This window comes from Grus americana, chromosome 7 (genome assembly GCF_028858705.1).
Source record: "Grus americana isolate bGruAme1 chromosome 7, bGruAme1.mat, whole genome shotgun sequence".
Classification (NCBI taxonomy): Eukaryota; Metazoa; Chordata; class Aves; order Gruiformes; family Gruidae; genus Grus; species Grus americana.
In genome coordinates, this window is record NC_072858.1 from 40,787,802 (window position 1) to 40,801,875 (window position 14,074).

A 14,074-nucleotide genomic window follows, 5' to 3' on the forward strand; every position below is an offset into this window, starting at 1 on the left:
TTCAGGCTGAAACGGCATCAGAACCGCCCACAAAATTTTGTGGAAAGGGTAAACTTCAACTTCGCTGTGCCCCAGGCCAAATATCAGCCGAGTGCCGCATCCCCATCCGTCCATCAGGTCGCCAAGTAAAATGGAAGATTATTGACCGGGGAACGGTGCCTTGCTGCGCTGCATCAGCGAACAGCCTGTATTTGTCCTTATTCGCAGCCTGAGCCTCACCCTCGTTTCAACTCCTTTGCTGACACTAACGCAGTATTTTTTTTAATAAGCTGATGCTTCCCCGTTTACTGAAAGAAACGAATCTTCTCGCCCATTGAGGGAGTCATCAAGCCACCGCCCGTACGCACATACCGTTAGCGACACTCGCCATAATGAATCCAATCATCGTACACGCCTTCATTCCCCATCCTCTTCCTCCACCCGCGCACATCGCCGCTGCTTTCCCTCTGCACGAGCTCTGTTGGCACCCATCCTCCCGGCGGGTCCTTTTGGTGGATCTGGAGATCCTCCGTACCCCGGCGCTGTGCACTCATACTGAGTTTTTGCTGTTTGCAAAGCTAAAATTCAACGGCCACAAAGCAGACGTGGCAAAAAGGAACGAGCAGTTTCTCATCTTCCATCCTGCTCCTCGCTGCGGTGGAAACGTTTGCGTAAATCCTGTCTGGTTAAGCAAACACGATGTACCCCAGCGTCGTAAAACATGCTTTTCCCCCACTTTCACTGAGCTTAATTGTTCCTTGTTTCTTCTTTTCTACACCAAATCAAGTCCTAGTTGCCATCTGCCATGCTCAGGCTTCTCGTTTCTTCAAGCGCTCAGTGCTTGTCCCTTGTCTCCAGAGGGACAAGACGTGCACCACCACCACCACCAAAATTCCCCGCGTTTAGCATCAAAATATCAATACTGTTATGCTGCATTTAAAAAAAAAAAAAAAAAAAGGGGGTATTTTTCCACCATTTGCCCCCAATCACACAGTAAATAGCCTACGTGGAGAAACCCCTTGCTGGAAAATTGAATTTTCTGAGAACCATTCAAGCTGCGTGGAGGGTAACGGGGCAAGTAAACGGGCAAGTCAAATTCATCAGAAAGCTGGTTATTCCTGGGCGGGGGGGCTTTTTTGGGAGCTCCGATATGAAGTGGGGAATAAAATTCCTTAATTGTAGGGGACAGGAGCTGGGATCAAATATCATCGCTAGCAGGTGAACGCCACGGCAAAGGAAAACACGTTTCTGCCAGCTGAATATTAAGACCCAGGTAAAACACTTTAAACAGGAGATATTTGTTCTGAGGAGGTAAAACTACCCTGTCATCCTCTTCTAAACCACTTTATTCCGTCAGTGATCAAACTGCAAAATAAACCAATACGTGCCAGTAAAGGAAAGATCACGTACTATTGCTTAACGCCCAGTTCTGGTCTTGAACGGAACAGGAATTGAGACAAGCACGTTGCCTCTATAGGATGTGCTAGTCTAGTTAAAACTTGCCCAGTATAATTTTTACAGAAAAATAAAATTAAAAGTCAACTTTTTCTTTTTTTTCTTTTTTTTTTTCTTCCCCAAAAGTGCAAGATTTTTTTCCTTGGCCTTCCAAAGTAATTTGGTATTTGAAGAATAGGAAAAAAGTATTTTTTTTCTTTCTTTCTTCTTTTTCTTCTTAAGGAACATTTAAATCTGTCTTTGGATAATTACAGGATGACTGCTACTTTCTTAATAAAAGGAGAGAATAAAAGAAGGGGCGGGGGGGTAGAAAAAAAGGAAAATACACTGCCGTTTGCTTGTTTTCAAATGCCCGTTTTACGGCAAGCCATCTTCACGGAAGTTCTCGTTCGGGTATCACCATACCTGGCTGCCCAGGGATTTCACTTGAATCAGCAGAGCAAGGCTTTCAAGTTTCGTCTCTAGCCAAAATGAGACTGATGACAGCTTGTTATTTTTCTAACCAGAGGCCAAGCCACACCCAGCAAGGGGCACCCCCAAAATACAGGTGTACCGAGTTTGCCGTGCTCAGCTGCCCAGCGCTCAGCCCCTTGCTGAGAAAGCCAAACCATCACGCTTGCCTCGGCTCTAATTCCATTTTCTGGTAAAACAAAACCCCAAACAATCAACAAAAACCTACTTCTTGCCCTCCTACGATCATCTAAAAACGGACAAGCCGTCATCTGCAACGCTCTGTAAATACTGCTCTTCATCCACCTTCCCGGTCCTTCCCTGTGACACCGGTGGAGCTGCCAACAGTGGAGGCTCCATCATCTCGCGGCTCTTCAGGGACCACCTCCGTGCGAGCAGAACCAGAAAGGATTCGCAGAAAGAAGTGGGGAAACCTTTGCGCAGGGAGGCAACGGAAGATGAGACCCCAATTTTGTTTACAGAGACGAAGCTGTTGGACTGAAACGTCCAGGTCGTCTCTGCTTTCTTCATGCTCGGGTGGCCCCTGGTCTGGACAACTTCATGGCTGCACCGGGAAACGCTTTCGCTGCATGGACGCGGGTGGGTTGGAGACATCCCACGCTTCTGGGCGCCAAAGTGTGGTTCATCAAGGTGAGCTCATCACCTTCCACCATTTCCATGCATTTAACAAATCACCTCATTTTTCTTATTCTCATGTGGCTGGGCCAGGCCGCATGAGCCCAGGCAGGGGGGTGTGCCGCAACCCATCTTCCACGGCATCGTCGATGCTGTCGGCACGGCGTTGCTCGGTGCCGTCGCAACGGGGATGCGAACAACATACCTGACATCACCCAGCTATGCGACGTGACTTTATGGTAACGCAAGACAAGGAAATACCCTTAATTAACTTAATTAATAAAATCCTCGCTCTAATCCTCGATGTCTTGAGCACGCGTTGAATTAGTCGCCCAGGAGCTACTAATTTGTTTTCATTTGACTTTCAGGAGAACCACGGACTTTAGCAGGAGGGGATATTTGATGTATTTGCTCCTTCTAGCTTTTTTTTTTTTTTAAGATAAATTTTTAAGTTATTCTAGCAACTCCCCGCCAGCCTTATTCAAAGCATAATCTCTCTCCTCGCATCTTCCTCCGCACCATAGTCGCTTCTGAGCATGCTTTTACACCATTAAAACCAGCCCAGCTGGAAGCCACCCTTCAGGATGCATTTCTTAAGGGACCCCCTTCCTGCTACACCCACTGATTCCCGTTATTAAAGTTGCATTTTGGTTGATTAATTACGCCAAAGACATCTACCGCGCACCCAAATTTTGGCACGTGTGTTAAAGCCACTCAGAGGGTTCGGGTATATTTGTTGTTGGGGATCTCAGCATGTGAGCTGCTCAAGAAGTTATCCCCAGTTATCCTTCCCACTTTCATACACCGCAGGATAAATAATACAGAGCACGGCTCTTGGGCCGATCCTCAGCACATGAAGAATTAAAGAGTTTAAAGAAATTAAATTACTGACATTATCACACGAGGATACATAAATAGAAAGTGGAATTACAAGATTCAGGGCTTGATTCCTTATTACAAACAACTCAACAGATTTTTTTTTTTTTTTTTTTAAATAGAATTTATACACAGACTGGTCATTTAAAATCCTGGTGGTGATTTTTATCTTTTATAGAAACTTCCAACAAATTGCAAAACGCAAGTGAAAAATAACTCAAAATTCCCATCCTGTTGCGCTCGCTGGAATCAATCACAGCCTCACGCCGTACTCCATCGCTGCAAACCGTATGCCAGACAACCCAAATATTAAGATATTGATGTCCTGAACCTGTTCCCCACCGGCACAGTTACCTCCGTGGCCTTTTACGTTCATTAATCCTCTGTTTTTCTACCAGCGTGTCTGGAGGCTGTCGGACTCTCACAGTCACACAGTCACCTTGTAATTAATTTACCGCTACAAGGCCATCGTGGGTGCGTGTTTTTACCCCATTCTACGCACCAGTAAGTCTCAAAACCCCAAATGCACCAAGAAAGCCAAAGGGGCGCAAAATAAAACCGATTTAAGCCAAACAAGAGGCAAAACCTTCTTTACGCTTAGTTACGTCCTCAGCGTTTATTTTTCCACCGTCTCTAACCCAAACCGCACGTCGCTGCAGGTCAGGAAGGCTTTCATACCGCGTTCGCCCGCTGCCGCACCGGCGTGTGCTATCCATGACGTGCCTCCACTAAAGCTCCGCTTGATCTGTCCTCCCTGTAAAATACAGGAAGGTTCCCAAGCCCTAGAGAGAGCAGCCAGCGTATGTAACGGCGTACGACGCTCCTCACATCTTTAACGGACAATGTTTTAATGGACCCTCACTCGTCCAGGGATATGGCAGCATCTCTCGGGACGGGGAACGCAGCACGAAGCTGCTTCGGCACGTCCTTCACAGCTCAGCGTCTTTCAGGAAAGCCATCGGCTGTATTTTAGGACTACGTGTAATTTCCTGTTCCGACTGACGTTTAAACTAAAGGAGAAGCGATACCTGCTCTGTTACACTGGAATCTAATGCGTCGGAGTGCGTTGCAAAAGGCCCCCCCCCCCGCCAAATCCAACGGATGACGTTATCAGCGAGGCTCAACAGCAGAGAAGGATTCAGACGAGCATTCTTATTTAGCCCGACGCTGTTTAAGTCAGTTCATTTCTGCTACAGCAAAATGAATTTTCCCTTGACACGAGTTTTTGGGGATTTATTCAAACTTCCACCTGAGAAGAGAGGAAGCTAGCTGATGATAACAAAGCAGATCTCGTTAATCTAGTCATCGAGCTGCAATCAAAACTGAAGCTGGCGGAGGCAGCAGGGGGGGAGGTTAGTGGGGGACAGCAGACCTCGTCCTGGTCACGGGCTCGCCAGGATGGTGCCTCATCCTCTGCTGAATCCAGGATTGTCCCTCCCTGGCCGCACGGCATCTCTGGTCCCCCAAGCCACCAAAGCTCTGGTTGACCCTCTTGCCATGAGGTCTGGGTACAGCCACAACCACCTTCCTGGCAGATTTGACATCAAAGAGCTCATCAGGCATTGGAACAGGCTGCCCAGAGGGGTGGTGAAGTCACCATCCCTGGAGGCATTCAAAAACCACATAGACGTGGCACTTTGGGACATGGTTTAGTAGACATGGTGGTGTTGGGTTGACGGTTGGACTTGATGATCTTAGCAGTCTTTCCCAACCTTAAAGATTCTATGAACACTCGGGAGCACTAAGCCCCCAGAAGGATTTAATTTGGAGGGTCTCTGTCCCGCTCCCAGCATGGCCAACACGCAGCTACAGTGGGTTGCCCAGGGCTGCGTCCAGGTGAGTCGGAGCAGTCCCCAGGGATGAAGATCCCACAAGCCACGGCATTGGCAGGACAGATTTGGGCACCGGACTCGCAAAGTCCCTTTCTACGTGACCTCCACGTGAATCCGATCCAAAAATACAAGCATCACCGTTTGCGCTTGCAGATCCCCGCGGTTCGATCCGGAGCATCCGAGCTCCTGCTTCCGCACGCGCGGTCCTGAGCGCCTCAGCCTCCTTTCCTCCGGCTGTTTTAGCATCTCCTCCACGCACGCATGCTCCATTTGTGAGTACACGGGTTTATTACTAATGCAGCAAATATGCTCAAAGAACATCCATGACCAAGAAGTAGAAAAACCCTATTTAAAAAAAAAAAAAAAAAAAAAGCAGTCCTCATCTCCTCATCTTTTCCAGCCGGGGGGGGTGACGGCAGAGGGTAAAGCTCTTTAAGAAGCCCCTTGCCAAGCTCTGTTAGGTATTTTCCAGGACCTGCATCAACTCCACAGGCAACCAAGTGGATATCTTGGGAAGGCTTTTTCCTGAAGTTTCTCATTAGTAAAGCTGCAGAGAGGGACGCGCAGTCTTATTTTAGTCCTTTCTACCTCATTTTACTTTGATACACTTCACCGCCCAGGGGATTTTCGCTAGAGAATTACCTTTTCCATGGCACGGTTCTGACAAAAACGCCACTTGCTGTGACTAAAGAGCAGCCAAATAAAGAACGACTGTTGGCCAAGCAGTTTACAATACCATATATGCCCACGTCTACACGCTGCTTTTAAAAATGCGGCGGCGAGCGAGACACAGGACCCTTTTTCTCCTCCAAACCCAGCGATGTCCGTGAGCTGCCGCAGGAAAATAACACAACGCGTTTGCTAGATCCCGCCTCCCTTCTATATATATATTTTTTTTTTTTTAAATGAACTGGCATCAAAGATCTGAGAGAGAAAAGCAGTTTATCGTCACCTTGCCTGGGAGCGCAGCTATAGGTTTAAAGCTTATATGTAATCACATTTTCAGGGATTTTTCACAACCAAAGCAGGCAAGCTGCGGGCAGGCGGAAGGTGGGTTATACGGTAATCCGGCAGCTGCCTGAAAATCTGTCTGCCTGCGGTTTAGCCCCCCAAGGGAGGCACCGAAACCCTCATGACTTGAGGCATTTAAAAATAGGCAGAAGGAAGAATTTGCGATGACGCCGCTGGGAACAGCTCTGCGTCAGCCGGGGTCGGGCAGCGGCAGCTCATCCCCTGCCCGTCCCGGGCCTGATCCTGCCCCCGGGGACCACACAGTCACCCTCTGCACAGCATCCCTACAAGGGCACCGAGACCCAGCAGGTGATGCACGAGCCGTTATCCGTGACGGCGGCCGTCGGGTTTGGGGTGTCGCGTCACCATGTTGTATAGGCTTTCTTCGGTGCAAAACCGAGCAATAAATAGTGAAGGTAAATATTTCAAATTTTTATTAAAAAAAAACCAAACCCAAACAAACCACCCATCTCGCCTGTCCTTTTTCACAAGGGCCAGGGATCATATCAAATAACCTGATTTTTAAAAAATATTTTCTATATATACACACATTTGTCATTATTTTTGCAGAAAGTGGAAGGCAAAGCTCAATTTAGCCGCTTTTGATGCGCTGTCGCACCCGCGATGCCGTTCTGCCTGCGAGGAAGCGCCAAATGGATGCCATGGAAAAGGTGGTGTCGGTCACCAGGGCCGCTGGTGACAGACAGACAGACGGACGCCTCGCCGTCCCCAGCAAGGTGCCACCCGATGCCCTTCGGGAGCGTGAATTCCCCGCGCCGGGGCTCGCTTTTCAGGTCAGCTGAAGGAAAGCGATGCCCAGGGAAGGGGGAGCGGTAACTTCAGCCCATTAAAAATTAAAAGAAGGGAAATGGTTTCAATTGATTAACCATAAACATTTGCTTCTCTCTCCCTCTAAAATCCTTCTGCTTATTTTACTGACCTCGGACCTCTCGAGGGACCCGGTGACCCGTGCCGTACCTCTTCCTACAGCGCGCAACGGCCCGCTCATCTCCAAACTTCACTCGCTATCCTTCTCTGCTTCGTGCCACGGGCTAAGCCGCTCCGCCCAAAGAATCAGAGAGCAGGGTGACCAAGCAAAGAGTCCGGCTCCCCATTTCAATCGCTCCCTTTGTGATATTTTTCCAGCTATCCCCAAGTTAAGGGACACCTGCTCAAACTTCCCTCCTTCCTATATTCCTCTCTCTGCCCGGGCCAGCGATGCGTTACAGACACTACCAGCACAAATTCTTCCTACGGTGATATAATTCCATCTAGTAAAATCCTTACGGTCTTCGGTGTCAGTCACCCAGGATGAAGCATCCAAGGAACGCGCCGTCGCAGCGCGCTGGAAGCGGATCGGTGATGGGTAAATGAACGAAGAGAGGCATGGGTTTTTTTTTTTTTAGGGTAGTAATTAATGTCAAAATTACTGCTGTCCCCCCCCCCCCGCCCCGTACCCTTCCTCTGAGTTTTGGAAAGGGATGCTGATTCTTACAGAGACATTGCTGATGAGAAATAGCAGACACCCAGAGGACCCAGATATAGCAAAACCTGCCCGTTTGAATTTTTTAAGGCGTAGCTGCTTAGCGATATCAAATATTAGACGAGCTATGGTCCCAAAACGTCCCTCCCTTAGCTTAAAGGCTGTCCTTAACGTAACTGAACTGCTATGCATTTGCAGCAGGTTACACGTCCATCCCCAACAGCCAAAAAATAAGGCAAATGCTCCTTTTCCAGCCTCCCGAGGGACGGCGGTTACAGGTACCGGAGAAGCAGTCGGATTGTTCTTCACATGAGGCCAAACGCAGGATCGATACTGCTTTAGCAGTTGCTGGCAGATGATGAGATCATGTCTAAATTAACGCAACTCAGCCACCCGGCTGGGAGCTGAGTTCCCAGAAAAGGGCTGGGGGAGGAAGGGCACAGCCCTGGCTGCCCCAGGGTGGGGGAGAACCTCTCTCTTGTCCTGCTCGGGGTGGTTGGAGCAAAGCGCGGGTGAAGCCATCAACAGACCAACCCTCCCCAGCTCCAGGGGTGGTGGACGTGGCCATGGCGGGCATGCAGAGGGTCGTGCAGGAGATCCCTTTGCTTTAGGCTGGAGCACCCTGAGCAGCCCGGTCCAGCTTTGAAGATGACCTTGCCTTGAGTTTGGGACTAGAGACCTCCCGCGTTGCCCTGAGCAGTACCCAAAGCCTGGCTTGAGCAGCCACGAGATGGGTTGGTCCTGCTATCATCAAACACCAGCTTATCGCAAGCCTTGGAGCCAGGAGCTATGTAAAGTTGAGAGCATCTACTCCAAACCCTGCATCCACGGTACCGTGCGGACCACCTGAAGCCTTTCATACCAAGTTTAAACACCATGGGCTCCCAGCAGCACATCCCCCCTAACACCTCAGACAAGGTGGAAGGGGGGGAAATGATAGATTCATGCCGGGATTTCATCTGGAAAATCGTCTGCAGGACGACTGGGCCAGGGCTGGGAAGCTGAAACCACAATACACCCCGATGCCTTGCCTTAAACGTTAGAGCCCACTGCCATCTTGTGGCAAACGCTGCCCAAAATAAAGTAAAAAGAGGGGAAAAGCGGTTAAAAAGTTGTGGCCAAAGTTAGCTGGCGCAGCGAGGAAGGATGGGTAGGTTATTGGGTACGGGGTGGGGAAGCGCGTCGCTTCTCCTAAACGATGCTGAGACCGAATCTATAGCACCGTGCCGGATACAAACGGATGCAGAAAAACACGGAGACGGGATCATCCAAACCAAATTTGAGGATATAATCACACGCGTAAAGCATAATCGCTTGTACGGCCGCGACTGCCTTTTAGTCGTGGCTCTGGCACATTAATGCCGGCAAAGATTTAGCTGCTGTTTCCAAACATTTAACAGTTTCCAAAGTAATTTAACGTCACCCTGGTTCGAATAAGGCTTGTCAACTCCAACAAGCAGGATTAAGCTGGAATTAGATACTGCACCTCTGAATCAAAGGATGCATTTGCCAGAATTTACCGAGAGGACGATTTAGAAGACGGGGATTATGGCTCACGTTGATCATTTGCACGGCACAAAGCACCTGCGGATGCCGAAAACCCCGCAGATCAGCACCCCTCGGGTTTTCAGAAAGCACCTCGCGGCAGGAACGAGGCAGCTTCGAAAATCCCCAGGGTCCTTATCCGGCTGTTAGTCCCAGCCAAGCGCTTTGACCACACCTCAGCATTTACTTTTTTGGCATCGTTTATCACTTACAGCGCTCGCACCGCGGCAGAGCCTTTGCTTAGCAACTGGGGATCACTTCCTAGGAACCGCTCTCCCGGGCATTAGCAAAGCGCCTCGACTGCTGTATCATCCAGCCACGCCGCGGATGGCTCTTACCGCGCTAGGGAAAAAAAAAACCAACAAAAAAACAACGACAAACCGGTTTTCCTTCTTTATATTGCAATAAGCAGCTGCCAGATGCCGCATCAGACGGCGATCGGATCCACGCCCGATCCGAATCGCTTGTCAGGTTCAGGTATAAGAAGTGAATAAAAACCTCGCTGAACAAATATTAATCTGTGAATCATTTACAAGAAGCGTGTGTCTTTCCTCACCGCAAATCTCCGCTAGCAGGAACGGATCAAGTAAACAACAGGGAAGAATTATATTTCGAAAACCAGACACAGAAAGTGGCAGTGTCCTGACTGCTCTGGGAAAAAAAAAAAAAATCTGATTTACATCACATACGTGTGACCATCTACATGGAAATGCTTCGCTGTCTTCCATTGAAACCTGTACGATTAAGTTATCGGGAGGAATAACGGCATAAAAACATACTTCCGGACAAAAGACAACAGGTCTTTCTGTATCTTTGTATTTTTGCAGCCCTTTCCTTGGCTCTTTGCAAGTCTTCACGACTTTGGCCCTGTTACACATCACGGGGATGGGTTACGAGAGGCACAACATGTTGCCAGAGACAAACTCAATTTTCTGCTTTCAGCAGGGATTTAACTGCTTTTCGAGCTTCTATCGTCCCGTTTAATAGTTTCAACTTCTTGAGAGTTTTAAATGTCGGTGTATTTTACAGACAAACTTGCCCTAAATAAAATTAATTACACTGTCGATAGCTGTATCTGCATCTGCAGAGATGAAAAAGCGTTTGAAGGTTGATCCCGGACAAAAAGCTTTCTAGCGGCATTAATTTGAAATCAACCCACAAAACGGACTAACTATCACCTTCGGGTTTTTTACGGCACGGATCTCGCCCCTGGGCTTTAGAAAAGAGGTATTATCCGCCTCCAACCTCCCAGGGACCCGACGGCTCGCGGGGCGAACGGTTCAGATGATGCTCTCGGCCGCTGTGACAGAAACACGGGCAGGAGACTGTCACAGGTCTACGTTACCCCCCTAAATAAATTCGCCAAAGCACGGTCAGCAGTTTTGAGATGAAAAAGCCGGAGAAACCCACAGAGACATTAAAAGGGAGCTGGCACCAGACAGACCCGCTTCTACCTCCGGTCGGCATCGAAAACTGGGAAACATCGTCATCCTCTTGGCAGGGACCGACGGCAGCAAAGCCCTTCACCCCCAGCGCCCAGGACGCCGTAGCAGCACCCGGGAACCGCATCAACGGGCGAGACGCCGCCCGCCAACACGCACGTTTCTTTAACCTACTGCTGGGTGTTAATTTGGGGGCAAGAAAGGCGAAAGAGGCAGGTTGCGGGTGCAGCGCGTTCGGTACACCGTGCAGCCGCCCGTTGCTCTTCTGGCAGCGAGACGGGAGAAGAATTAAGCGGACCTTAATTAAAACCCAAGAGCAATCCCAAACTGGCTCGTTTACCATCGTCAAGGCTACCACGAGCGAGGCCAAGGCATGGGAAGATGCCAGGGGACGAAGCGCCGGCCCGCAGAGCGATGGGAAATGCCCGCAGGCCCCACCGAGAGCTTTTCCTGCACGTTGGAACGACGTCCCTGGGTGATGGGGACCGTGCAGGATGAGGCCGACGACCTTCACATCGTCATGCGGACGCAGCGTTTTCTGGCGCTGGCCTGCCAGCCCAAGCTGGGAACAGCAGGGAAAAGTCTCAGGCGAGGATTAAACCTCGCTAGAGCCATGAGCAGGTTTAGTACCTCCTAAACGAGTTAATAAACACGGGTGGGCACCGAGGGCCCTGCCGTGACCGCAGGTGCCGGGTCGCTGTCACCTTCCCCTGCGGTAGCTGAGGCTCAGGATGATCACGACCTTCCAAAAAAGCAACGGCAAAGGAGAAAGTTGGACCCGGGTTTCTTCTTCAGCCGCGACACACGGCCTCTGCTTCGGGCAGGGGGTGCGAAGGGAAGCGCTAACCCGGGGAAGGACGAACCGACGCGCTCTGCTTGCGTGGGCGGCAGTCACGCACCTCCCTCGGCATAGCTGTTTGTTTTATTAATCACCCCGTACAATCAGGAAAAAGAATAATAAATTTTTAAAAAAGCCCAAATCCAAGCGCTTCTCGTTTATCTTTAACGAGACTATCAGTCATTTAATGAAGGGCAGGGGGCAACCGCGGAGGAAGGGGCAGGAGCTCGGTCTGGGCGATGACAAGGTACATTTTGTGGGAAGAACGAGGAGAGCGGCGTGAATCGCCACCCAAACACACCCAGCTCCAGGAAATATTGTCAGGAATGATTTTGCCGAAGTAAATCGCTATGCACAGAAGAAATCAGAGTCTCTCTTACTCCACGAGCGCCGGAGCGACAGCTTCTCCCAAAAATAGGGTGACGCTGGGTCCCGCGCGCTGCAGTCGCACAGAACTTGCGCGCTCCCACGGCAACTTCCCCGTCACACTCAAAATTCCCTGGGGAGCCGGAGCGGCGCCGCGCTCTCCCATTTTCACACGGTGTATTAAGGCAAGAGGGTCACGCACTTGAAACTCTCAGAGACCCCAGGTTGAGCGATGCACACCCCGTGCCCCCCCCCCCCCAAAAAACCCCAACCCCTCCGTGGGTGCCCGACACTATTGCACGGGGATAACCAGAGGCGAAGCACCGGTGCAAAGCCCACGGGTGGAGGAGCGTGGGCTTTAGATTTTGGGGAGCGCGTTGGGAGGATGGGAGCAGGAAAGGGGGGGCCGGGGGGGTGGGGGGTACAGCACCTGCCCCGGGGATGGGGCGGGTGGGTGAGTGGGTGCTGCCCGCCCCGGGCTGGCTCTCGGGCAGCGGCCAAACAACTTCCCGGCCCCGCTGCAAACTTTTCCCAGCGCCGGGGAGGCACCGCCGCCTCCCCCGCCCCGCCGGCCGAGCATCCCCGGGGAGCCGGAGCGGAGCCGCGGCGGGGAAGGGAAGGGGAAGGGAAGGGGAAGGGGGGGCCGGGCCGCCGGTAATGGGTTATCCGATCCCCCGCGGGGCTCCTTCCCGGCGGCTGAAAGCCCCTAATGCGCCCGGCGCTTCCTCCAACCCCCCCGGGCACGATCGATGCCGCTTCCCCGGGGCCCGGGGGGGGGGGGGAATGCGGGGTCCCGCCGCCTCCATCCCCCCCGGCCACCCCACTCGGGAAAGGTTTTTGCGTGCGTGCGGGGTATGGGGGGGGGGTGTGTGAGTGTGTGCCCGTCCCTACCTCTCGGCTTTGGTGAACTTGCGGAAAGCCTGGCGGAGGTCGTGGAAGGAGCGGTAGGTCTGCGGCTCGGCCGAGATGCCCTGCGCCCGGGTGGTGCGGGGCCCGATGTGCGGGCTGGGGGCCGGCAGCACCGACTGGCATTTGTGCAGCCGCCGGCGCAGCTCCTGGATCTCCTCGTCCTTCTCTCCCAAGCGCCGCTCCAGCTCTTTGATCCGCTCCTCCTTCAGCAGCAGCAGCTTGGTGAAATCCCCTTCCAGCTCGGTCATTTTGGGGGTGCCCCCCCCCCCAGTCCCCCCCTACGGTGCTAGTACCCAGCCGGTCCCGGGCCGGGCAGCTCTCATCGAGGAGCCGCTCGCAGCCGCGGCCGGATCCGCTCCCCGGGAGAGGGACGGGGGGGTTGGGGGGGTGGAGGCGGCTCCTGCCCGCCCCGGGTCAGGGCAGCGGCCCCGGCATCCCCGAACGCTGCCCCGAGCTCCGCCGGCGAGCGGGAAACCGGGGTGTGGGGGTGTGTGTGGAGGGGGGAACCACCCCCAAAAAAAACCAGAAAGAAGGGAAAAGAGAAGGGGGGAAAAAAAAAAAAAAGACGAGAAAAGGGGAAAGAGCTTTGTGCCACTCTGCGAGGCTGGGATCCTGGAAATAGCAACAATTACCATGTGATCGGAGGGTGACGCAGCTCCTTGTAACTGGAGCCGAAGACTTGGGATTCAAACAAGAGCACTTCATAAATATTAAATTGCCTTCTGCTAATGAGCCACGTGGAGCCGCCCCCCGCCCCGCCCGGCTCTCCCTCCCGGGAGCTCAGCATCCCACCCCCGGGAGCTCAGCATCCCACCCCCGTGTCACCCCACACCCCTCATCGCTCCCCTCCTCGGCACCCCAGTCCCTCCCGGGTACCCCCATCCCCGGAGTACCCGACCTCTGTCCTTGCCGGGGCACCCTACACGCCACCCCGCATCCCTCCCTGCCAGGACATCCCATGTACGTCCCTGCTGGGGCACCCCACATCCCACCCCTCCGGGCACCTGCATCCCTCCCCATCGAGGGCTCCGCATCCCTTCCCACCAGGGTTCCCTTCCCCACCCTCCTCCAGGTGCCCCACATCCTACTCCACCTGGCTGCCCCACATCCCTGCCCTCCAGGTCACCCCACGACACATGCCAGCCACCCCCAGCATGCTGTGGGGCACCCAGCTTCCCACGCACAGGTACCCAGCACGCGCGCACAGCCTGCGCCCCACGCCACAAGGGAGCGGAGCCCATCACCAGGCACC

General features: G+C 52.4%; 1 protein-coding gene across 1 annotated transcript in view; it reads right to left on the reverse strand.

Annotated features, from left to right (window-relative positions):
* The window catches only part of PRKG1 (protein kinase cGMP-dependent 1), a 494,892-nt gene extending 481,506 nt beyond the window's left edge, over positions 1 to 13,386 (reverse strand). The window contains exon 1 of the mRNA XM_054832400.1: positions 12,805 to 13,386. Coding sequence (XP_054688375.1) covers positions 12,805 to 13,070 — 266 coding nt within the window. The 5' untranslated portion in view covers positions 13,071 to 13,386. The remainder of the gene's footprint in view (positions 1 to 12,804) is intronic.
* Positions 13,387 to 14,074: the final 688 nt, after the last annotated feature.